Source organism: Aptenodytes patagonicus, chromosome 7 (genome assembly GCF_965638725.1).
Source record: "Aptenodytes patagonicus chromosome 7, bAptPat1.pri.cur, whole genome shotgun sequence".
NCBI lineage: Eukaryota > Metazoa > Chordata > Aves > Sphenisciformes > Spheniscidae > Aptenodytes > Aptenodytes patagonicus.
In genome coordinates, this window is record NC_134955.1 from 28,338,646 (window position 1) to 28,365,831 (window position 27,186).

Here is a 27,186-nt window from a genome sequence, read left to right on the forward strand (position 1 = left end):
GGCTGAGTGTTGAGCTACTGGATGAAAAGCTGGGAATGGCTCCCCTGCACAGTGCTGTGCAGAGCCTGACCTACCAGGCAGGCTTCAGATCCTTCCCATCTGAAGCTCTCAGGACATACAGGGAATATAGAGCTTTTGTTATTTAAAAGAACAAACCAGCCTGGCACCTCCATGCTCAGCTATCTATAGTAGCAGTATCTATAGTTCAGCAGTCATTTTGTGGATCACAAATTTGGATTCAGGCACCTAAAGCAGGAATCAGGTGGAACTTGTGTCTTGAGTCTTTTTGTGGATCTAGCTCCTGACCTTCTAGCAGGGCATGTGCTCGCTACCTGCAAGAAACTATGAAGAAAGTGTCTGTCAAAGCTACACAATAAGGTTTGGTACTGCTCCATCCCCTGCTGAACCAAGGCTAGTCTTGTGCCTGGAATCTGTAACTGGAGACCAGCTCCATCACAGGCTCAGGCACAGACTAGCAGTGTGATCTTGTCTAGGTAGTAAGGCTTCAAACTCCATCCACCCCAGTGTGCCTTTCCTGTGCTTCAACACCCAAGAACACAACTGCACTTGTTTATCTCCTCTAGTTAACTTGTGATGGTAGATGGACCTCTCCTTGATGAAAGTGTCAATGCAGAAGTGAGAAGGAAAGCAGAGACTCAAATCAATCCATTACTTCAAGAATCAGCTCAAACCTCATGTTTCTTAAGTCCATGAAATTGTTTCTCTCCTTTGATTAAAGCGGTTCGGCTATGATCTCTCCCTTCATACTTCTCCAATGACATCTATTTGGGAGTTACAGCTTGTTCAAAGTCATAGAATCATAGAATCACAGAATCATAGAATCATTGAGGTTGGAAAAGACCTCTAAGATCATCGAGTCCAACCGTCAACCCAACACCACCATGTCCACTAAACCATGTCCCTAAGTGCCTCATCTACTCGTCTTTTAAATACCTCCAGGGATGGGGACTCCACCACTTCCCTGGGCAGCCTGTTCCAATGTTTAACCACTCTTTCAGTAAAGAAATTTTTCCTTACATCCAATCTAAACCTCCCCTGGCGCAACTTGAGGCCATTTCCTCTCGTCCTATCGCTAGTTACTTGGGAGAAGAGACCGACACCCACCTCGCTACAACCTCCTTTCAGGTAGTTGTAGAGAGCGATGAGGTCTCCCCTCAGCCTCCTTTTCTGCAGGCTAAACAACCCCAGTTCCCTCAGCCGCTCCTCATAAGACTTGTTCTCCAGACCCCTCACCAGCCTCGTTGCCCTTCTCTGGACACGCTCCAACACCTTGACGTCCTTCTTGTAGTGAGGGGCCCAAAACTGAACACAGTATTCGAGGTGCGGCCTCACCAGTGCCGAGTACAGGGGCACGATCACTTCCCTCCTCCTGCTGGCCACACTATTTCTGATATAGGCCAGGATGCCATTGGCCTTCTTGGCCGCCTGGGCACACTGCCGGCTCATGTTCAGCCGGCTGTCGACCAGCACCCCCAGGTCCTTCTCTGCTGGGCAGCTTTCCAGCCACTCTTCCCCAAGCCTGTAGCGTTGCATGGGGTTGTTGTGGCCGAAGTGCAGGACCCGACACTTGGCCTTGTTGAACCTCATACAGTTGGCCTGGGCCCATCGATCCAGCCTGTCCAGGTCCCTCTGCAGAGCCTTCCTACCCTTGAGCAGATCAACGCTCCCGCCCAACTTGGTGTCGTCTGCAAACTTACTGAGGGTGCACTCGATCCCCTCATCCAGATGGGATCGAGTCCTGTATTTCTTCACAGCTCCAACCTTACAAAGGGTCTGCAGAGACACAGACTTCAAATCTGTGTTTTGGACTCCATTCATACCTGTATTTTGATCTGTCGCACAAGGACTCTAGGCACTGGTAGAAGAGAGATGCCTCTACCCCATCGAGTGGGCTGCAGTCATTTGGGAGTTGGCGCTGCCGATGTTGCCCAGAAGATGATGTTGGCACAATCACAGTATTTGGATTCTTACCAGCCAGTAGATCTTGATAAATGGCAGCCACACTTTCCAGAAACTCTGAAAAAACAGAAAGCGACTTAAAACTCAGGGCTATAATCAGCAAAGCATCCTCCTGACCTACCAGACCTAGGATTAAACTGTCATTCCCTGTTCTGTGTTGTACATAGCACCAACAGGAAATAAGCACAATACTACGGCATCCTGCATGCTCAGATCAGATATTATGCAAGCAGAAACAGCCATTTCCATGTAAGTTGCTGGCTTCTTCCTGTCAGGATGATTACGAGAGGCCACTCACTCTGGGGTGATTATGAAAGGCCACTCACTCTGTTGAACGAGATTCTTCTCAAGGGAACAGAGGCTAGCTAGCACATGGATAAAACAGCAGACCATGAAAGCTAACGTTGAACGCAAAACTAGTTTGCAAAGTCTAAGAAGTTTTCCTTCTCCATCTCTTGCCACTGACTAAGAACTCATCCAAGTTGGGAACAAACTATATGGAACTGCAACAGGAGTAAAGGGAGCAAGTTAGTCAGGGCTCCAGGCTGTATCCCAGCTTGTCTCTGTGCTGCTCCAAAGTAAATATAACACGGGATCTAGAGGAAGGGCCAGGGCAGGTCAGGGCTAGAGCTGGCAGAAAGCCTCTCCCCAGGCTCCTCATACTACCCACTGTTTACTGCAAGAGTCTAATTTTAAACAAGTTTGTTTATGGATGTGGTCAGCAGTTTACAAATCTAGATTCCATTTGGAGTGGTTTGCATGTGTGTGGGTTGGTGGGAGAGCGTATGACAGGGTGCGTGTGTGCATTGTGCCTGGGTGAACAGGACAGGGATGGGATGTTTGAGTGTGTGTACACAAGGGCGGGCTTGTGAGGACTCCAGTGCCATTTAAGTCCCGAGTGAATAGAAGTGTAATACTGTGCGTGAGGTGGGTGGAGAGGAAAGGCAGGATGTTAGCAGGCCCTGAGGCTGTGCTGAGGTTCTGCAGCTCAGTGGAAATATTTGTTATATCAGAGAAAAACTTTCCAAACACATTTTCTGTCCCTGGCTAAAGGCATTACAAGCCTGGTTCTGCCCAACCCAAAATCACCATTTTGAACTGTTTTTCTTTGATGAATTGTCATGGATGATGTTGTGATATGCACAGGGGAGTTACAGGGCAAGTATATACAGAGGAGTACTGAGAAAAAGAGATTTTTCTATTAGGGATAGCAGCTGACTCTTAACTGCTAGAAAGATGGGAACTGACAGGTTGGATCAGATCAGCGGGCCATCCAAGTCTACTCTCTGACCACTGACTATGCTCCACCACAGCTTCTAGCCAGTGTCTCCCAGTAGCCAAACCTGGCCCCTTTTGCCTGGTCGAGGCCAATTGTGAGCTACGTCCATCAGAGGGAGCTATTTAAGTGTGAGTGGACGGAAATCCATGAGCTTATGTTGCCTTTAGAAAGTGCTCTGTGCCGCAAGATGAGTAAGTGGCACCCCAGCAGTCCCCAGTGCTTAGAAGCATATCTAACTTTGATAAAGGAAATGCTTCTCTCTTTTTGCCCACTTAAGCAGTTCCCTGAATGAGATTCCCTTTCCTCAACCACATTTTAGGGGGGCTAGGACAAACAGGCCAATGTATTGGCCTGTAATCAAAGCAGTCTCCCTGTACAGAACAAGCACCTGAATGCTCATCCGAGTTTCTCCCCCTTGTCTCCTGAACTTTAGTTCAAAAATACCTGGGGATTTTTACAGATGTATATGTGTGGGTGAGCATACATAAATACACACACACACACACACACACACAAACTAATATTATTTGATTTGTACTTTTTCTGTCAAGAGTTTTAAAAGTACCCCATCTAGTTAAAACTCAAACTGGGGGAGAGGGGTAGAATACGATAAATGACCAACAATATGAAGAAGGTAGATGGGGATCAACTGTTCAATTTCCCTTCCAACTAGGGTCTCTCAAATCAAACAAGAGAGGTGGTTCTTCATGGGACGGGTGGCAGACCTGTGCAACTCCTTGCCAAAAGGTGTTGTGGAGGTTACAAGTTTATGTGGTTTCAAGGGGAGGCTGGAGAAGTTCTTGGGAGAGGAGTCCACTGGGGGTTCCTAAATCCATGGAAACTATACCCAGTTCAGAAACTCTCTGAGCTGAAACCAGATCATAGTTGGGCAAGTATTAGGGGAAGAATTGTATTCATTTGTCCAGTTCCTTTTCCTTTCAAGGCACCAGCTGGTGGGCTTTTCTTATCCTGTCTCCAGCAGGGACCAATACTTTAGAGGCGGAAATGCTGTATTAAAGAAAAAAAATGTTCCTAGTAAAAGTTAATTGTTAGGTGTTAACATACTCTAGGATAAAGCTGGAAATTTATGTCTCAAGACTAAGACAAATACATGCATAAGCCATAACAGTTACAGGTATCTTGTTATTCACAAAAATTTGGAACCTCCTTATGAAGCCTCCTAATCTCTTGGCATCAGTGATGCCTTTTGTCAGTAGATTCCATTATCTATATATTTTCTGTGAAATAACATATCTTTACAAGTTTCAAAAAAGTGCAGGGATTGGGAAGCTGTAAAGTTGTAATGCTATACTAGTGGGTGAAGTCAGCAGCTTCCCAGCATTTACCTGAGTAGTAGAACTGTATCTGGAAAGCAAAGAGGAAATCAGAAAAAGACATCAGGCAATCCATAGCATCATCCATCAGCACAATCCTAGGATAAGATGAGAGAAAGTTTAGCATCTACAAAAGAACTGAAGTCTGTAACCAGGAACCCCAGATCTAGAGAAAGTGCAGCTAGGGAGCTATGTGCAACTGAGGATCGCTAGTGGCTTGGCCCAGTGTAAGAGGTTAAGAGAGAGGAATAGGAACACCCACTGCTGCATGGATGTGGACACCCTAATATAAAATGAAGGCAGCTTAAGAACCTGCAGCGTGGAGAAGATCCTGAATGTCAGTGCTATCACACACTTCAGCTACAGTGTGAACAGAGCAGCGTGACATGGATGTCAAGCATTCAAAGCCTGGTGGACACAGTGGAACGAACACTGGTATAAAACCTGCAAGGCTGGTTCACATGGCTATATGAAGAGTAACTGTGCTACAGCCAAGACAGTTACACGAGTATTAAACTGGTGTAAGCAGAACGAGACTTATGCTATTCCTCTGTATACCAGAGTTCATCAAACTGGGATATTTTCAGATTCATAAGGATAACAACAGTTACTAACTCCCAATCTATACTCAAACAAACTCCACTTGACTACAGAGGAAATAACATTGCGCCAACAATCAGCTTTCTAATTACAAACTGTGAACATCCTATCCTCCCTTCCTGATGAATGAATCAGTCTCTCTTCATATCTATCAGGTCTATCATTTGACTGTCAGGTCAAATTTCATGGAAACTGAAGACTTCTTGGGCCAGGGACAATGTCTTCTTTCTCTCTGCTAAGCCCCAGGTGCATGTAGGGAGCTACATGCATCCCTATTTTGAAGCATACTTCATGAATATGGAAAGTATCAGCCACAGGCCATAAAGATGAAGTATAAGTGATAGCAAAGTCCAACTCCTCCTTTCAGGAAAAAACTCTGGATTTCAGAAGTAAGTTAGGGCAAAAATGTTCATAAACATGAAAACAAAAACAATGCTCTGGCCACTGCCACTACATAAGGATGAAAAGGTCAGTCTCTGAAGTGGGGAAAAATCAAACTTGGGCTGATCAATGACAGCTCAGACTGGAAAACAGAAGGAAACACTCCATTTTGATGGGAAAAAACAGTATTTGGACAATGCTAAAGAAAGGTAGTTGGTACTTCTTTTCAACTGTGTGCAGGTCTACTGACCCCATACAGTCAGTATCTGGCATATCATGTCATATGAGAAGGATTACCAGTTCATTATAGCCAAAGCATGGGTCATCTAGTAGGACCCTTTCGAACACAGGGCCAAATGCAATCCACGGACCAACTCATCCAGCATCAATGGTCTAAACACATTGCTGGGGAAACACTGTTCTGTCTCATGTAAAAGACTCCAGGGAGCTGTGTGGGAGGCTGACCTAGAAGACTTACAGGATCTTGCAAGACTTCCCTGCCACTCAGACCAGTTCTGTTCACTGTGGCAAAATCAAACATGCAGAGCAGCTTGGATTAATTATCTCAAAGAAGAAAGACTGGGGCTAAGAGGGTCCCCAGGAGAAAAGCCAGTATTTAAAACAAAACCCTTTGAAGATGTCAAAGTGCTTCTGATTTATTTATTATGCTCCAGAAGCCTCCTCCTCCTTCTGTCTAAAGAAGCAGCAGCTTCAGTTCTTAATTCTCACTAATAAGCATGTTACTGAGATTGTCAGTGGCCACATCAAGGAAATGGCTTTGAAGCTGGCAGGCAGAGCATCTTCATCTCTCAGGCAATACTGCTTAGCCACTGGCATTTCCAACCACTATTTAAGCACTGGAAGTGCGATGGGCCACATCGCTGATGAGCTGCACTCCCTCCTTTGAAATGATGGTCTGTCTCCTAGATACCCTCAAAGCACAAACTCCAAAGCTTTTGCCAGTGCATTTCTCCATCCTGGAGATGCAGGAGAACAACAGTGGAGAGGTTTTTTATGTGTTCATTATGCAGAAAGACAATTATTACATCACTTTCATGACAATCAACTCATTTCACTTGTTAAATCTAAAGCTATGGTCAATGGATGTGCTCTGCAGCACCAAGTCCCAGTCTCTTTCTCAGAGGAGAGAGCATGAGGAAGTAGGCAGAGGTCTGAGAATTTGCTAGACATTTCTTGCTATTAAAGACAGCAAGAAGCCTCTAAGGAAAACTGTACGGCACATATGTGACGGAGGAGCGTCTAAATAGAAGCAGGTGCACTCTGGTGCTGGGTTACTGACTCCACTTGGCCCAGGAGTCTGCACTCCGGAAATGTTGAGAAGTCTTTAAATCCAATACAATCATTTATGAGGAGATTGACTGCAGCTGGCTATTTCCCCAGCAGTCAGGGAAGCTGGGAGAGCATCATATCTGCACCTCTTCTCTGAAATATCTGGCACAGAGAGAATCCTAGCCATGGACTGTAACCCAGACAGCAGGACCAAAACTAAGGACGAAATCTGAAAGTCTGAACTGCAACTCAGAAGAGTTCATCAGGTAGCTGATATTTCAAGGGATTCCTTATTCATTCTTTCTTGTCCAAATTAGACTTTAAGCCCTCAGGGGCACAGACTTACTTACAAAGTTAGTAGTCAGCACTCAATGAATAATGAAAATCAAGGATAAACTTTGGAAAGGACTGAAGAAAGATGCCTACACTTGACGGGCTCTGGTAAAGGGTGTAGTGGTCTTTCAGGGTTCAAGAGGGTTTGGCTGGCAGGAAAGCCTTGCTACTGTGCCAATGGGGAAACTTTATGATCTACTGATTGCGGTTAAAATCTCAGAAACCCAGACTAGACAGGATGTCCCCAGGACAAACTCTAGACCAGGCAAGTTGAAAGGACTTTTACTGTTCTCTGCTACCATTAAAGGCCAACTGACAGAATCTGTCTTAAGGCGAGGCTGGCTCAAATGAGTCTTCAGGGACTTGGTTTGTTTACTGATACATGGAGGCAAAAATAAGCGGAACATACAAAAAGGGCAAGATCTGCACTCTCAGGCAATCTTTTAACAACAGGGGTACAGACTTGCAAGCCCCACTTCCATTAGCACTGATCAGTGCAACATGAGCGCCCATACCACATAAAACAGCATAGGAAGCTGTGAACTACTCAGCTCCCGTTACTCAAATGCAGGCAGCGAGTTCCTTGTGTTTCTGTTACAAGAGAAGTCAGTGCTCAGGTACAGATCTTGAAATCATGGCATCAAACCAGAAAAATCCCTTCATTTTGTATCCTTCTGCAATTTCAAGATTCAGAAAGCCAAAAGGTGTCTCTGAAGATCTAAGGTATCTCTGTAGATTAAAATCTTCAATCTGCTAATGGCTATAGCCCTTTGAAGAAAAAAACATTCAAGAAACCTCACAGACACAGATAGCCTGGTTCTTTTTTGGGTATGACTTCTGCATTTGTACGGCACCAGGAACAGAAAAATGGAGCGCTCTGGTGTAATGCTAATAAAACCTATATTGTTGTAGCCTCTGTTCTTCTGCTCTGACATTTCCCAATCTTACTCCCAGTGTTTGTTATCAGTGCATAGCAACAGCTCCTGGATGAGTGAAGTGCACCGTGCTGTGAGATCATCTCAGTCATGCAGCACTGAGACTACAGCTATGACTGCCCTCTTCCCAAAAGCGCCAATAATTACACAGGTCCTGGCTGTATCAGTGAATGCTGTGGCTACTCCCGCCACTACTTTACTTAATTCCTTTCCCAAGCAAATTAGCAACAAAACCGTTGGGGGTGTGCAGACTGAAGGAGGAACAGTATCAGTAGGTTTGCATGTGACATTCATGCTTTGCTAGGACTCAATCAACTGGTGCCGGAAGACAGCCTGCAGAGTTCACCTTTCTAACTGGCAGAGACCAAGGAGGACAATGGGAAGTGTAGACCAGAAAAAGGACAAGAGAGCGAGCAACAGTTGGAAGGAAAGAGAAAGATGGTTTAGAAATATGACAAGTTTTATTAAAATTGTTCAACTAGATTAGCTTGTAACAGAATAGTAGCAATGTGTAAGTAAATCTCTAGCCAGCCAAAAGTAGGAGTGAGGTCATCCCCACCTGAGCCTGGGTGCCTCTGACAGAGATCTCATTTCTCTCCAACACCTGCTCCCAAAGCCTGCTTGTCTGTCTCTACGGCACAGTGCAGCAGGCCCCTCAATGGGGCCTCTAGTTTACAGCAGCCTTGTGGATTAAATTCCTTGACACAAACATCATAACATGTGTAGATATGCTGAAGTCTCCTTTCATGCACCATCACAAATTCCTGCTCAGCTCAGCTGGAACCCTGTGAAATACACACCAGCGCATAGGACTGGTGCTTTTGTACCTCCATGAAAGGAAGCAGCAGATATATCCCTGCTACAGGGTTAGCATTCTTTCTTAGTCTGGCATTGGAGGCCAAGCAACTGTACTCTGTGGAGCCCCAAAGGCCTACTGATGAGTTAGAGGGAAAAGTGGTGCTCCACTTTTAGTTTTAATTGAGCCAACACTCAGTTGAACTGCAGTTCAATTCAGATAGCAGTACATAGGAGCCAGGGAAGAATCTAGAGAATCAGCCAAGTGGAAGTACTAGCAGATGGATAACACTTCTCTTTTTCTCTCTCCTTTCTTAATACAATTTTCATGGGACTGATGCTGAAGAAAGATGACAGAATGACAAACAGAAAATGAGGACCTTTTCATTATTTAGGCCATGAACAACTTAAGCAGCAGCTAATATCCCGCTTGTGTGCCTGGATCCTGTTTCCAAATGTCGTATCTAGGTCCATGAAAAAAGTTACATTTCCATGCCCCCTCTGCTGAGATGGCTAGGAATGAGAGCATTTATTCAGTAACCTTGCTGTGATTATATATGAGTGTGTGTGTGTGCGCGCGCGCACGCATTCCTACTGAGATGATTCTGACCTGACCCCCCACCCCAACAGATGCATATAGCTTATTACATTTTCACTATCAGATAGTTAATAATCAACTGCCTGGGCTGGACTGGAACCAGCAAGCACTATCAGTAAAAAATTCCATATCACGTTATCAGTGCCCTGAGCCATCTACCTGCTTTAGGCCTTGTCTAGATTAAAATAAAATTTCAAACAGATTAGCTACCATGTTGTTAGCTAATGTACTTTAGAACACTGGCAATCCTTCAGAAGTTAGTACCTTTTAAACATGATCAACCATAGGAAGCTGGGGCAGGGGGGGAACACATTTTAAAAATGGTAAACATTATTTAAAATAGAGTTTAAAATCATGTCAGTTAAAAAAACACATTGGCTAACATTCTTTTATATGCAACTCATCTTCTGAACTTCGAGCCAGCAGCAGCATTCTGCACTGATATTTCAGTCCCTGTATACCTTAAAGATACACTCTTTCTCATTACTAGAAAAACACCCTGTTCTTAGCCTCAAAACATGGTATCTCTTTTCCCCAAAATCTTAAAAGCTGAAGGTCCCTGTCCATAACCTTTACCCACAGATCTAGTTCCTAAGTCCATCTATGTAGGACTGATCTTGCCTTAAAAGAGAGGATGAGGACTCACCTTGCTGCTTTCTGAGTGAGTTCCATTGGGAAGTCAGGGCAGAGCAGCTGCAGCAGGCAGTGGTATTCCTGCGCTGTCAGCAAATCTGCAGGAAAAAAGAGGTGAGAACATCGTAATTCTTTTACAGGCTGTTCCCTCCCCTTGCTTCCTCTCTAGAAAAAACCCCTCATATTCCCTTCTATTCTCAATTCAAGTAGACTGAATACTAATGACAATATAACTGCTCCCTAGACCCTCAGAACTGAGCTCTTCAGATGGAGTTTCCAGCAAAGACAATCAGAAAGAGGCCTGATAAAGGGGAAATCCTATTGAAGAGACTCCTGCAGAGAAACTGGTAACAGGTAGTGATTCAGTGTGAAAAAGAGGTAACCAAAACAGGGCAGTTTCAAGTGAGAACACAGTTTGGTTTGACTTGAATATAACCATGTGGAAAAAGGAATAATTTCAAAGTTGCTTAAATTTGCTGAAATTCACTGGCATGGTGACATTCACCACAATACGCCTGAAAACCATCCACAGAACATCTGGCAGCAGTAACAAAGGCAAACAAGGTTTTTGGGTTGTGTATGGAAGACTACAGAGTATAAACCACAGACATTATTACTTTGGCATTCGGTAAGGCAGCTGGATGGTCTCTTTTGGAATAATGTGTACAAATCTGGTCACCGTATTATAGGAAGCACAGAACGAAGATCCAAAAACCACAAGAAAACCAATCAAATGATTCATGTTTTAGAGAGCAGCTTTGTGAAAGACTGGTCAAGAAAGGCCTCTGTGGTTCAGCAGGAGGAGTCTAAGAGAGGTGACTCTTAAGGAAGCTTATAGGATCCCAAGGGAATGGAAACATACTTATGTCAAAAAGCCCTACATGATTGTATGTTCATAGTCCAAAAGGCTGTGGACTAGAGCTAAGGAGAAGACTAGCTGAACAGCAGCAATTTTGCAGTACTTCTATATACAGAAGAATGCAAAGTATGGAAGAAAGAGTCAGGGGTGGAAGTAGAGCCAAGCAGCAGTCAGGGAGGGGATCCAAAGGGCACAGGCATTAGGACTGAGGTACAGAGGATGAGTTCTTTTTTCACAGACACATCTTAGCCTTCCTTAGGCTCCCATCCAAATAATCAACCTTGTCCCAGATGATAGCCACAACTTCTCCATATCTCCACAACTCCTCAAAGCCTGGCAGTTCAACAAAAGTGAGAGAAAGGGAAAATGCTACGCCTTTGTCAGATGTTTCAAGAGGCAGGTATGCAGTATCAAAGGGACATTTCACTGCGACATCCAACCCAGCCAAATGAATATTTTCAATGCTGACTAAAGAAATACTGCAGGAGGACTGTCACCAAAATCAAGTTATAGACTTTTCCTTTACCTACATTATTAGCCAGGGAAGTGGAAGAAAGAGAGGAGAGAGCTACTATTTTTCTCTTCAGTTCAGGAAACCCTATAGCTGAAAAACACTGTTGTCAGATTCTTTGATATCCATTATAGACACTCTCTAGACTACTATACTTTGCACTGCTCTTGGGAGGACCTTCTATCTCATGAAGCACCTTAGGTTTAGGGTCATGCCATGAAAAGGTTATTTTGCATGCTGAGAAGAAAGATTTTGCTCTGTCTCGAAAAGCCAACTCTGCAATCAGAAATCTGCTATAACACAAGGAAGTCCCAGCCTGTGCAGAACTACAATACCATTGTGGGGATTTGTGCAACCTATTCTACTGTAAAGATAAATACATCAGAATCTCTCTTCTTCCAAAACTTGAATGCTGAGCTGAATTAAATTTCTGTGACTGCAGTGAAATTACAGATGTCTGGGAGAATATGGAGGGCACTCTAACTTATTTGTATTGTCATTTCTTACTAAAACACAAATCAGAGGCTGCTCTCTATTGCAGATACTACTTGGTCCTTCAGTCAGCATATATCTAAGTTTGGGTTAATGCTGGTATCCAGTGGAATGGTGGGGTTTTCTCCTGCAGTGTTAGCTAATCAGTTCCTTGAATGTCATCAAGGAAAGTATCAACAAGTTTTACGTATAACTGCAAAAGTATATTATTGAAAAAGTCCCAGTTATCATGAGCAGGAAGATGCGTATTTTTAACTGAATTTTCAGCTCACTATTTCTCCTTCATGACACAACAGAGAGGAAAGAAAATTTTCTTCTCTGTTATTTTGTTAGATCAACAGTCATTTATAGCAACAGAGATTTTGGTCCTAAGTTCTTAAGAAAACTATCTGATCATTTGAGGTACATGCAAGTACCTCATGAAATCATCTTCAACAGGCTCAGCATAGGAAGCAGGTTACAGGAAAACAGAGAGGTTGGGAATAAAAAGGCTCTTTTGAAACAGACAATTTCTCATAATTTAAGAGGACAGTATGGACCTCTTACAACTACTCTTCAAGGCTTTCTAAACCTAGCTTTGAATAATGCTGGGCATTAAACTTCCGATCTTTGTCTAAAAAAGTCTACATGTTGGTTTGAAGGAGTCACACCATTTGGAAGCTTTATGCAATACTCAATTTACATTTTTTGTTTGCTTAAGTTCAAATTCCTATTTATGCATCCTTATACCTCTTGCTCTCCATTATTTTTTCCTTTCATTTGTCAACCCTTTCTTCATACTGTATCTTATTCAATCTATTTAACTGATAACTATATTTATTTAAAGTTAAATCTGTTTAAATTTATCTTACCCTCTACACCCCTCCCTACCTAGCCCAGTCATATCTGTTGCTCTGCTTTGATCCCCGTTAGATTTTCACAGTGTGGTGTCCAGCAGTGTACAAAGCATCCCTCATGCATTCATAACAGACAGGCTCTAGGAGGATAATCTGCCCACTTTAATCAGCGAAGACCTTTTCATTAATTCTGAATCTTAGCTTCCTCTTTTCTCCCCCCAAAGGTGAAGGAGTTTAAGGGTTTTTTGAAGGATGAGGTTTCCTGAGAAAGTTGGACTTTGTTCGCAGTCCCTGTCAGGTTGCTAGACAAAAGCAGCTTGAAAGGGTAACTGGGCCCTAAGCAAGCATTAGTTTTGAGGCTTAAGTAGAGATCGCTCACTTGCTGGAAATAACATACTTTTAAAACTTATAATAATTTACGCTGTCTTTTTCTTCTCCCTCTTTATACCAAGTCACAGCATCATCCTTACTCCTCCATCACAAAACAACATAGAGCAAAAGCAGAAGTCTGCTCAAAAAGACTTTGGGAAAGGGTGGCAGAGATCCTCTCCAGCCAGCACATCAGAGGGTGAAGTTCATTGTCAATAAAAGTGGAATTAATTACAGTTTCAGTCTTTGAGCAAATGGTCTATTTAGATGGGAACTGCACACAAAGCTGAAGTGGTACAGAGAAGTCCCTTCTCTAAAGAAAGAAGCCTTTTGCTTCTTATGCCTGGAGAAACGACACCAAATTAGTCACTGAAGTACGCAGGCAGACTCTTTTAGGCCGCAACACAACTCAGCCTGTAGACACCCCAGGCGCCTGACCAATAAATCATATTAATTTCTCAGACTACAGATGGGTACCTATTACACAGGAAGGGGGATCACCACAGAGCTTAGGAGGTGTCTACAGTTTGCTGTGATGACTTTTTTCCCATCCCCTACAGCAAGGTCAGTGAAGACCATCCAGAAAATTACATTTGCCCATGCACCATATTGTCTGCCAAGAGCTGCTTGGAATAAACAAGGGCAGTTTTGGTGCATGACCACATTGCTCCTTCCTGTCTCCAGGCCACAGCTGAGTAAATAGTGTTCAATGCTGCATGATGAAGAAAGAAAGAAAAGAAGGAAGGTACCAGTCAGAATGAGTGAAAACTGGAATCCACAACTGCTACTTTGGTTGCTACCACAAATTACTGTATCTCAAGTTCCAGTAACAAATGAAGCAAATCACGGAGAGTTTAAATCTGACCCCACAGCACAGGGCAGTGAGCCGTATGCACTCTGCCATGCTCTCCCAGTGGAACAAACTTGGTCATACCATGTGCTTAAGGATGGAGAGAGACTGATTGCAATCTGCATGTTAACCATGTTCATTTACAGCTGAACATAACACTTTGCTCTTCTACTGCAAAGCAGCTAATAACAAATTCCAAAGTGATTTTAAAACAGCAGTACACTAAGAAGGAGATGGAAGGTTTAATAGAGTAAGTACAGAAAAGTAAAGTGGTACGGCTAGAGTTGCACAGGAAGTACTTTAACTGTTCAGTCATAATTTTTGCTGTACTGGTCTTCAAACTCCTGCCCAGCCTGTACTGCTACTGCGCCACTAGCAAAATCCTGACTCTTTCCTACAGATCTCACTGTGAGTAGTATATCGTCTTTTAGTGCCTGAGGCAGACTCTTCCTCATGTTTCAGAGGCATAGCGGAGAAGGAAGTTTGTCCATGTGGTACAGCCTTAGAAAACAAATACCACTTTCTGGATAAAAATGGCCTACCTTGGAGAAACATGAAGGCAGCTGCTTTGTATTTCCCTGGCTTTCAAAACACATATTGTTTTTACCAGCTTCGTTTCTGGTTTGTATGTGGCTGACAGATGGCACCTGACACGAAGCGATGCAAACTCTAGGAATGCTAAATGATGCATTTATGCTGCTGCCAGTGTCGTGAGTGAAGTGTAGACACACCTGAGCTATCTTTAAACTAGTTATCTTTCATACCGACAGCAGCCTAACCACAGAAGCCTGGAGCTCAGTGAAGGCTGTAAAACCTACCCAGGAAGCCAATAAATATTTAGGACTTAGCCTGAATTGCAGTCATTGCTGCTGTATCTAGGCTGCTTTCGGCACAAGAAGTAGCTATCTACAATGCTGTCACAACACTATGACAGCTATAAATATGCCCAAAGCAGTAGGAGAATATTTACTGCAGTTGGTGTATGAAATCTGCCCCAAAAAGTCACATTAGTAACTTCCCAGAAACACAAGGATTACCTTGATGAATATACATTAAAGTTCCCTATTCCCATCATCTTTCATGTACAACCACTATCCAAGCAGGCTGGAGCCCTGGGCAGTGTAGCCTTCCCCTTCGGATTATGGTAGGACACACAATTCCCACAGGTTGCTTTTCTACCACAGTCATGAAGTCATTCAAGAGTCATAAAGTCACAGAGCTGTAAATCAGTCTCCTGGAAATATAACAGAACAGCCTAATAAATAATACTGTTTTTTTAAAATGTTGGGAGAGTCTTTCCTGGCCTTTAGTTTTTTAGCGTTTCTGGTACAAGTAAGTATCACATCCTTAGGATTCTCTCTATATCCGTGCAAGCTTGCAGCTTTGTAGAAAAGAACAAAACCAAACAAAAGTCCCTAAAAATAAAAGTCTAGGTGTTCTTGTGCTGTCTCTAGGAGCTGCGATTTTACAAAAAACTGAATATAAACATGAGTATTGATAATACTGCAACTTCACACCTCACATCTGGCTAATAGGCTATGCTCTGCGCATGCCTTGTTCACAAGATACCTATAGCCCAATTTCTTCATCTCTCCATATATCTAGTGCTAGTAACAAACAGAAAACTAACAATTCTAGGAAAATTAATCCATGTGTAGGACCTAAACAGCGATATACAGCTGTGTAAAAACCCTATTTCTTCCTCATAAAACTTTCTACTCTTAAAAAAAAAACATTTCTTCCTTTTCAATCATTTATAAAATTTTGCAGAGAGATTTTATGACCTATCATGAATAAGATCTGTTCCTTTTCATTGAGAATCATTGTTTAAATAAGAATTTGAAACAAAATAAAAACATTCAAGGGCTGTTTCTTTGACTAATTCGCTTTTTCCACTGACAAGAGGAGATATAAAATAAACAAAAACCAGATCCAGAACGTGCATTTGTCTAATTTTAAAAATTGATTTTCCTTATTTTTTGAACAAACAAAAAATGAAACAGTGGGCCACATAATTATTCCCATAATTTGAGTTGGAAGGTTAAATAAATATAAACTAAACAATAAAGAGAAAGCACTCACACACTTTCCCCTTAAGTTGCATAAGCACGTTCATGTAAGATGTGTACAGCAGGATTCATTCTGCTCTTGAAGTGTACAGACAGCTCCCACAATCATTAGAAAATAGACCTAAGATCACAGGAAAATCAGAAGAAAACTGAGAGAGACCCACTTGTAGTAACAACAAGTTAAGCAGTAGTTAAGCAACAGGAAATGCACTAGAAGCCAAAGATTTGTGCCAGGTGAGCACAAAACCAACTTCATTTTTTAAAGGAAGGTTTCTAGTGAATAGTTTAAAGAGGGTAATGGTCATGTTTCATGGATCAAAGTAAGAATCTGTGCTTTACATGGAGTCTTGGACATAAGTAGCTTTAAAAGACTATATGGCTTTGTACCAACGTCTGGCTCAATCTCATTAGATACTAACAAAAAAAAAATTTTCTTAGTTTTAATAACTGGATGCATTACCTCTGCCTTCCTGATGGTGAAGTTCAACAAGCAGCTAAGCCAATCTAAAACCTTACTCCTGTTGAAAGGGGCAGGTCTCACTCCACGCTCTCTTCTTTGCTTTCCCACCACTTGCTGCTGGCCATGTGGTTCGGAACCACCCCTTGTACCAGCTCTGGCACGCAGCAGGCCCCTTGCTGAGAAAATTCAACTTTTTTCCTGGGCTAGTGAATTGAACTGACTCTCAGAAATATCTGATGAAAGCTCATGCAAAGCAAGCTGTGGAAGGGCATGGCCAGGTGCAGGGAAGAGAGAAGAAGGTGGAGCAGAACGTCCCCTCCTCAGCAGAGATAAATTGTTAAGATAGGCTCAGATAATTCCCTGCTTAAGATGTTTTAATTCTTAAAGTCCAGGATGTATGCAAGGCATTGTCATAGGATTAATGATCCTCCTAATTAAAAGTAGGTTCAGCTAGGTACCTGCTAAAACGGTTTGTGAACACTCTGTTGTCAGACACACTCTTAAGACAGAACTTTTGGCATCCTTACTATCCAAGCAGGCAGATGAGTTCAGGTTATTCACAAACCCCATCTGCTCTTTCCTCTGATACCATTTAGGTCCTTCCAGAAGGGATCCCAGGGCATCCTCAGGAAAGGACCCCAGAAGACTTTGTGTCTGACATGACAGCATAACCAGACAGGGTAACTGAAGAATTCTCAGAGTTGCTAGAGTTTGGGTCTGGGGGGGATGTTCTTCCAGGAGGGTACCTGCAGCACTGGGGGCACCCTGCCTTGCCTATCCTGACCTATGAGAATACTAGCAAAATCCTGCCAGATGTAAGGGTGCTGCTGCAGGCAAGTAGTCTTCACAAACAAGATGTTTTGCACTTTACAAAAGGAGCATGGCTGCAAACAGCAGACTTAGACAGGTGACTCCTTAGACAGGTTGACAACAGGTAGAAAAGACCCAGCTTATGATGTGAAAAAGCAAAGAGTGACAAAGATTTAGCGAGATATGCCTGGAACAACCTGTGTCAGACTCAGGACAAATATAGCGGAGAGTTAAGCAGACTGACCTAAAATTATTTGTTGGGGAAGTGCTGCAAAAGAGAACAGTTAGAGGGGATTAGCACTGTGGTTGAGCAGAAAGCTAGTTTTGAGGCTCTCAGGTAAGAAGGAAAAGATTCAGCTGCAGCTGATGTGAAGAATGAATTCATTTGTTCTGGAGGGAATCTGGACAGTTCATATGAACAGTAATTTCACTGAAAAGCAGCCTTATTACGGGAAAAGCTCCAGTAGCACCATATTTTGAGCGAGCTGAAGGGTTTTTAAGGAGTAAAATCCTCTAGATGGTGTGATTGTTTTTCTGCCCTTTGATCTTGAGCCCTTTTATCAATAAACGACTTGCCAGATTAACAAAAACAAAAAATGAATTTATACAGAACTGCTCCAATTCTATCTCCAATATCCAGAATCTTGCTGTTTATACAAACTTTAATCATCCTCTAGTCCCTTTCAAATTCACCATAATTATCCTTCAGTATCAAACGTTTCATGTGGCAGTATTACTTCAGCTTTGAGTGAATGTTACTCAGGGCAGGATGAGCTGTGCCAAAGGTACAGTGCAAGGCTATCATCTGGCGTGCTTATGTGGCTAGCATGGCACATCCACAAACTGAAAAATTTAAACTTTCATTAGAAAAATAAAAAAAGTTCTCAGCTCTCATGACTGTAAAGAAAACATTCCAATAGTGGAAGAGTTTAACTGATGCAGTGTGGTATTCCGGAATCCACAGACAGCCTGAAACATGACTCAAGTTTGAACTTTCTACCTACTTTGGGAACCTTAACACTATACCTAAAGACAACATTAACTCTTTAATTACTTGTTTTAACTATAGGATGGGACTTTGAATGAAGTTGGAGCTTAACAAATTCAGAGTTCCTGAAGTGCAAGAACAGCAAACAATAAGAAAGGAGAAGCAGCCACAAATTCTGTCAGTATTTCCAGAAGTAGAAAAAGAAGACAGATGACAATCAAAAGAACCTGGTTTAAATTTTCCGGTATGTTATTGACTACAGCAACCAAACAGTGGCTTAAATTTTATTTACTACACAGACATACAATTTTCTCCATGCAGCTTTCTTTAACATTTGCAAAGATAATTCTGTGCATATTCTGAAGCACATATAATCCTGAAGATATGCTCAGCTCATTGAATATGATCCAAAAGGACATTTAGCCTTCTCCAAAGGACATAGGTCTGAAGCAAAGAGGCTAGTTTTGTGGACTAGAGTATGAAAATATATTACTTCCCCTCATGTTTTAGAGGCATTAAAAAGCCAAGTAAAAAATGTTAAGAATGTCCTAACATCTGAAGTTAAGTGTGATTATAAATATGCTGTATATTCTTGGGTAACTGTAAGCCTGTGGAACAGCAGAGATCACCCCTGGTAATCCTCGGTCTGTAGGTAGCTACAAGGGAAATGACATCAGATAATAAGAGGCACTTTAATCTACCAAATACAGGCATAGCAAAACCAAACCAAAACAACAACACAACACAAGACTGGCTCTTAAGACAGATAAACTACAAAACTAGAAATAAGGTATAATTTCAGAGTGAGAGTAATTTATAACTGAAATGCTGTGACATTTGACATTCTTTCTATGTGTCGACTACGAAACTATTTTTTCCTTTCACTGCAACGTCACTAAAGGTGTAACTAGCAGATCTTCTGAGCAATAGGTGAACTGATAGATTTAGACTACTTCTATCTTGTTCAACAGTTGATTTTTCTGCACTTTGAGGAGTTTTCAGTCACTCATTGAGAAAATAATCAATCCAATGCCAGAGCTAATTGGTCATGTAAACAATAAGAAGCAAACATTCCTGTTGGAGTTCTGGCCATCTGGGGGGCAGACTGCTCAACCACTTGAAACGGGACCCACAGCAATCTTAATAGTGAACTACAGGAATGCCGGCAACACTTCACTGGCGAGGACGATCGACAACTCCCCAAGCTCTCAAACAGCAGCAGTAATCTTTAGACAAGATGTGGATCAGCCTCTATTCAAGAAAACAAGTTGTCATTAAGCTTAAGATCTTCAAAACAACTAAAGAATTCATAGCTACACATCACGAGATGGGCAGAGTAAATGGGCAGGTGGTATGCAGCTGCATCTCATGCAATACAGGACCTTACATACAACCCCTCCTCCCCTCAGATATGTACTAGGTCTAGTGACAATAATGGGACTATGGCCAGGGAGAGGCACACAGTCTTCAGTTACTGTTTGGTATTTCCTTTCTGCTTTGGGAGCCCCAAGAAATACAGTTAGCTGGCAGACAGCTCATCTGTGTCATGCACACAGGGTCAGGGAGCAGAAGCAAGCTATGACATTGGCCTAAAAGAAAAGGAGGTAGAGGTTAAGGAGGACATACAATGAACTATGGAAATGCTGCAGATTGCTGTAGCAATCTCAGATCAAAGATCTCCTTGACTTCCAGTTTCCTTCTAGCCCGACCTTTCCAGGAAACACCAATGAAAGGTTCCGGTGAACCAGTTCCAGTAGAATCAGGTATTTTCAAATACCTTGAATCTACCAAGTGTTTCAGACTTCAACATGGCATGTAAAAGCATGAAGTGCAACGGTCAACAATTTTCTCAGAACAATGAATGAAACAGAAATGTCTTGGACTTTTCTCTTTTAACGACTGGTTTGGAAGAGGCTTTCAAGGAACAGTGCAGTTGCTACAAACACCCCATGGAAGAGAGACGAAACATTTCAGCATAATTTAGATCATGATCAAGGATAGCCTTGTGTGTCTCCCCCTGTCCTTGCTCCACATTGACTCTTAAATAATTCACCGCAAAGTTCTGAACAGTTAACTGTACCTTCACCAACAGCTGTCATCACAGCAGGCACTCTGATACTGCTTCTCTGAAATGTGTCCATCATGAGCCCAACCATTGAAAGAGACAAATTCAGGCTTGTGAAGAATGGAGAATCCCACATGCCACCAAGAGTGACACCAGTATGCAACTACACAAAGCAGTCAACTCACTGTGGCTGAAACTCAACAAGCTGGTTGTGATCCACAAAGCACTGAATGGTCTAGCACATCTTTCTCCGTGCACTTGTGTTCACCTGGAACAATTTGACTACCTGACTTAAACATGAATCTTCCAAGAACTGAAAGCCATTCCTAGTCCTGGCCATTCTTTGACTTTACTGCACAGTATATTTATATATAGATTTATATACAGGCTATACAGTATAATCCCAAGCACCCATACTGTTGGCTAGTTTTCTCCAATTTTCTTTCACAAATTATAATGCTGAGGAAAACAGTCTGAAAGGAAAGGACATTGTTTTTAGGAGCCTCTGAGTCAACAGTTAAAGCCTCTATTCATAAAAATAAGTATTGCAGTATCTGGACCTATGCTTGGGCAGTGTTGTTCAGTCATGTAAAATGCTCTCAAACACACCGATACGGAGTCTCTTTTATGAGCGTAAAAACTTAAGAAGAAAATGAACCTCAAACCAAACAAATCAATAAGAGAACTGGCTGGAGGAAGATAATCTGGTTAATGACAAGACTGAAGAAGTCATCATTAGTTATTTAGAAGGAAATGCAGTGGAGCATGTAAGCTCCACAGAGAATGTTTGGAGCGCATTACAATATCAATGAGCTAGATTAATGATTATAAATGACTACCACTACAGAACTGGTCTGAATGCAGAACAGAATGAATGCACTAAGAGAAACCTGAAACAACAAGGCATCCAACTACCCCTTTTAAGGGTATGCTTTTGGCTAAGGTTCTGTAACGTCTCTTGATTTTAACTCTTAAAATACTCTAGTGAGCTCTGTGTCCTAAAAAATAATAATAATTTTAAAAAGATTGAGAAGAAGGGAGAGAAGGAAATAAGTTGGTTTTCTCTGTATTTCACATGGAGAAATACATGTTTAATAAGAATTTAACACAGATATTCATTTCTAAAAAATGAAACAAAGCCTTTTTTTTTTAACGTTCTTTAAGCTTCAGCCCAGCAAGTTCTAAACTCTTCAGACGTCCATTAATCCTGAAAGTTTTTCATGGACATAGTGCATCTTTGTCAAAGTTTAACTTAAATGCCACCTATTTTACAGCTAAATACACTTCCATGGACAATCTACCATGAACCACAAGTTAAGAATATTTTGCTGGAGGAAAGTTCAGGCAAATGCCCTAAATCCTCCAGCATTATGCCCTAACACTGATGGTATGCATATATTATGGTAATCAGGGAAGTGTAATAAACTAGACAAAAGAGCAGCTCTTGTTGTGGAAAGAAAAAGGACACTTTCTTGTTGCCGCACAGGACTTTCTACAGGGAAAAAAAGGCCATCTACTGGAGGACAAATGTAGAGATGAATCCATACTGTAAACCTGGCTTGTAGAAACTGAAAATAGATACAGTTCAGTTGTTTAATCTTTTTCAGCCTCATAATTATGTCAGGCTTTTCAGGATCTTTGTAATATCTTTATGGCAGGAGCAATAAAAAGGAATGTCACTGAACTTATTAGTGGTGGGATGATAGCTTAGCATAGTGAGCAAATTATTTTGACCAGGTATGATATGCAAGTTATTTCCCCTAAAGGAAGCATGATTAGTATTCTGTGGAAACTCCTGGATGGATTGCTGCTGTGATGTAGTCTACTGAGAAGATAATGCAAAGAAGAAACAAAACACAACCTCTAAAAGATGTAGGACTGTCCTTGCTTGGAATAAAAGATAGCAGGAGTCCTAAAACCCCAAATACAGTTACTGCTGACTAACCCATTTAATGACAACAGTGAGATGGGCCATCCATAGTGAGTAACACCATATTAACCTCTACTAGCAGCTGGGGCCTCAGCTACATTGTTCTAACATAACTGTACTCTGTGGTTTCGCTTACATTTTTTCGTCTCCTATGCAACAATATCCTGACTGTTCAGCAAAAAAAACATCATGGAAATGCAAGTATGATAAACCCTCAGAGTGGGAGTCAAGATGAAAGCTGCTCTTTAAGCATCTCCAGCCACTGAGGACTTACAAAACACATGTTCCTTCTATTTGCTGCAACATTTGCTCTTCTTTTCCCATTCAATGTTGAGACTTATGGAGCAAGTCTGAAAATCAGATGGTGCAAATCATACAGCAATATAGCTTTAAGAAGTACTTAAATGTAACGTATTTCAGCATATGTTCTTGACTCAAAGGAAATGTGCTGGATCTTTCAAAGCAGAGCTTAAAAGCTGAGATCCTATTTGCTCCATGCAATTATAAATGTTTCTTAATGCTGCCCTGTTGGGAAAAAAATTGCTTCCTGGTGTTTCTGGCAAAAAAAAAAATTATCTAAACTCACTACATCAGATGTAGCTACATTTTAGTAGTACTCTATGTGAAGTGGATGGTAAAAAAGGGATGCTATATAAATGTATTAATTCATATTCCGCTCACTTTCATGCCACATTTAAAGGTAACATCTGTCCTTCCAGTTGTCTTTCACATGAGTTATCTCCTGTCTGGATCTTTTTCAGGCTTTGCTGTTCCAAGTCCCTACCTACACGCAGTACTAAGGGCTCTGAAACCAGTAGTGCTAGCTCTTAAGAGATTCAAGATTAAATAAAATTATTAACATATAGGGGAACCCAAAGAAAAGCAGAAAATATCCCACCTCCAAAAAAGCTCTGAGATATTCAGCAGACAAATACAAATTACAAGAAACAGCTCCTCAGTTATTAGAGAAATACAGAAGTGACTCTCTGGACTTGAGAACCTGGGTCCACGTGCCAAAACAAGACTTTACTTACCAGCTCCTGGAATAGAAAACTCTGACAGGAAGAATAGGGGCCTTGAGGATCCATGCTGGTGGGCAACAAACAATGCTGAAGTTCAAGGTTTCTAAATGATCTCCACTAAATGGGATATGTTTGGAAAGTCACTTTACATGACATGTTTATCAAGGGAAAAAACAAATCTTCTCACTATTTACTTTTGCTCTTTCCTTTTAGGAGGATGTTTTCTGGGGTTTGGTAAAGAACAAACAGATGAGTGCTGCAAAGGGAAACAGACCAAGAGCCTTTATGCGTACATCTCATTTTCACTTGCAGCTTTGTATGCACAGCTGTGACCAGAACAGACTTTTGCTGAATGAAGGACATGCAGTTCTGTACCCACTGGCACAGCACAAGGGAGATCATCATTACTTGCTTTGCAGTTAAGGTTTGAAATAACAAATCAGTGAATTATTTGGGAATTTAATGAGCTTTTGTTCTGATTTCCTTTTCTTTTTGAACTGTCTGTATCACTCTAAAGTCTTTCCATGAATATAGTGTAGATTTGAAAGCTTTTCAGTGCTAGATAGATTAGATTCTAATTTCAATGTCTGAGTAAAAATGTTAACTATTCTAGATGTTAAGGAAGCAATGAAAATACTTTCTATTATACCTATTAGGAAACAAAAAGAAAACTATACAACCACTAGAAGTCTCTGGTATAGCAGGAACATGCGGAGATGCAGGAGTGGAGTTTGTGGCTGCAATAACGTGCCTTCAGGTGCTAAATAGGAATAGGGACAGAAGAGTTTTGACTAGATGAAACTTATGCTCTGTAAAACAAGTATAATTTATTATTCATCTTTCCAGTACTTTAATTTTTGTAAGTGTGAATACCGCTGGTCAGCAACATAAACAAGATTAGTATTTAGTAATAATGATATACCAGCAAATGGCCATATCTGACTCAAAAATGTCCAAAAGCTATAGGGAAAAAAATCATTGAATGAAGGGGTAAAATTAAAGCAGGTGAAATAGTATCTAGAATTATTAAGCAGAAAGATAAAAAAAATTTATTATTTTCTCAAAAAAGTGACAATGTTCAGCTGAGTCACAGATTTGTCACAGATCAAACAGCACTAACTGCACGTAGGAAGTCTGGGATTCAGTCACAATCCCTCCCCTGCTTAGGAATACAGGAGAACACGCTGGTCTAATTATTCATGTTTGAGGCACTTTATAACAGGTTAAAAGTTGATACGTAACATTGTAAATAGAGATCTGTAATCCTTTTATGAACTTGGCTATCATGGCCTGCAAGCATTAATGGGAATAGAAAACATGGCATGAATGAACAATCTAGAGAATTGAATAGTTATAAAAAGACCAAAGATGATACTATCCCCAAAAGTCTGGGACAGCAGTTACAAGACACTAGTACATTTGCATGTTTCAGGTAGAAAAGACACCACCGCTTTCCTATGCAGAGATTGAAAACAAACAAATGAAAAAAAACCAAAGAACCCTAAAAACCAAAGCACCAGCACTTTCATTTCCCCAAGGGATTAAGATCCCTTGGAGAAAGAGGATGGTTACTTGTCAGGGAAAACCCAGTAATCTGTGATATAGAGGCAAACTAACATAGAGAAGTGAAATATGGAAGTGGCTGGAGGAACTCTGCATGATCGTCAGGTGGAAGATGACAGTATACCTTATAAACAAGCCTACATATAAGGTTTTCTTTAAACACGTTTCTCTAGGGAGACTTGGAGAACCTAGCACTGGTGCCTCAGAGAGAATGGAAGTGCAGGAACTACGTTTCAGTCAGACCAACAAGAGGGTTCTCATTTGGGCAAAGGGACTGCAAAATCAGGAACCCAGCATGCAATGAGAAAAATCATAATTATTCCATCCTGCATCAGCTCTGAGACTGAAGAAGAACAATACCTACTATTACACAAGGAAAGTTCAGCAGTTTGGCCAGTCTGGTAACTGTGATACTGCTTACTTCCCACTGTGCACCAGGCAATGCTGGTGTGTGGCACACAACAGAGGTCTTTCCATTTCTTAAGATGACGAATTGCAGTGCTGAATGCGCAATATTGCCTTTCTTGCTCTGAATGTTAGCTAGAGCTGAAGTAGAACCTATAAGGCAAAGCAACTTCTTTTCCCTTATTTACATGAGACAGGCACAATCTCGTCCTCTTCTCTTAAACTTACATCCCCCAGACTTTTCACTTTCAAAGCAGAAGGCCTTGGGTCAAGAGAGACTTTTCTGTCACAGAATGCCAAGGGAGTTAGAGTACCTAATATAATCAGCGACCCAGAGATACGTTATTGCCCATTCAGTAGTGAACATTCACAGGACAGAGTCATGCATTTAGTCAGCTACCCAACACTAGCTAGATCCTTCAGTCTCAAAATAATGTTGAATATTTTCCTCATTAATTTGGCTGGGTAGATTATCGCTGAAAGCCTAATTGTCCATTATTGCTAACTGAACAGATGAGAAGCAAATGAAGAGAATCCCCAATGAAGAGATCGGAGAGCCCTGCGAAGCAGTCACTAGTGTTCTAAACAAAACCTCTCTTTATTAAACTGGTGAATATTTAAATTTTTAAAATACAAGGACATATGTGTTTCTATTTCTAGGGTTTTCCTTGTCTCTTCCAAGACAGATCATCCTGTGAAATTGGAGCCCAATATCAGCTGTACAGAAGGAAGGTCTTTAAGTGATAGGACATGATACCGCATTTAACAGTGTTCCTGTGCCAGTCTGCATAATGAGTGGGGGATGAAAAGCAATCGTTTTTCTTCATGTACAGCTCAGTGAGGACAGTTCCAAACCTGCCACACAAAACTTCTTTAATAATGCAATCCAGTGCCTTTGATTTGAGGAACACGCAAAAGAATAAACAACCTATTAATCTAAATTTTCTCGTTTGCCTGAAAGTACAAAGCAGCAAGGAACAAACCTCTTGGCTACATTAAGTGTACTGAAATGCAAAACTGCTTCTTTTCTCACCCTACAGTTACTCAGGAAAAAGGAGGAGGGAGAAGAGGGAAGGGAGAGAACAGGCCAGGGAAGCAGAAATGGTTTTAATATAAATTGCTCAGTCAAAACATAGGGCACAATGAATTCTGAAGAAGGCTTTCAAGTATTGCCACACGAAGGCACTTTAATACAAGTGGATATGCTCAGAAGATGAGTGCAAGAGATAGCATTACTTAGTAAAGAGCAAGAATCCTCAGGCTAACCAGCTCTCAGCTGAGCTGATACTGTCAAGACGAAGGAACCACAGGTAGTAGCTTGATTAATGTTTTCAGTGGTTTTGTTTTGGGAAGCTTCAACACAAAATACGGGTGAACACCTTGATTAACATCAGTCTCCTCACTGTCTGCAGTGGTGTGCTTTGCTCTGTTATTCTAATGTACTTGCAGTCAGCAGAGGTGCTTTCATTATCCATCCACAAATTTTAACATCTGAAACAGAATTATTCTAGAAGCACTGTCAGTCTGACTCAGACCGAGTCTGCTGTGCCCGAGCACTATGAGTGTGGTTGGAGGATATGTTTAGGCATTTGGCTAAACAGTTTTGGCAAACGTTCTTGGTTCCCCTACAGCCTTTTTCACAGCTTGAGAAGGGCAGAGAGATATTAAAGTTGCTTGTCAAAGCAGCTTCACTACATCTATGGTTTGGGTAAAACATGTATAGTTTCAGTCAAACCCTTCTCTGTATGTATAGCAAATTATAATGTACATCAGAAAGTCAGGAAAAAGAAAAAAGCTAC

The 27,186-nt window shown here is 41.5% G+C and overlaps 1 protein-coding gene across 1 annotated transcript in view; it reads right to left on the reverse strand.

The window, feature by feature from the left end:
- Positions 1-27,186, reverse strand: part of CSTPP1 (centriolar satellite-associated tubulin polyglutamylase complex regulator 1) — an 87,252-nt gene that overhangs the window by 6,246 nt on the left and 53,820 nt on the right. Inside the window, exons 4-6 of the mRNA XM_076344525.1 lie at positions 10,172-10,256; positions 4,606-4,691; positions 1,842-2,037 (exon numbers count right to left, since the gene is read on the reverse strand). Of these exons, the coding sequence (XP_076200640.1) occupies positions 1,842-2,037; positions 4,606-4,691; positions 10,172-10,256 (367 nt within the window). The remainder of the gene's footprint in view (positions 1-1,841; positions 2,038-4,605; positions 4,692-10,171; positions 10,257-27,186) is intronic.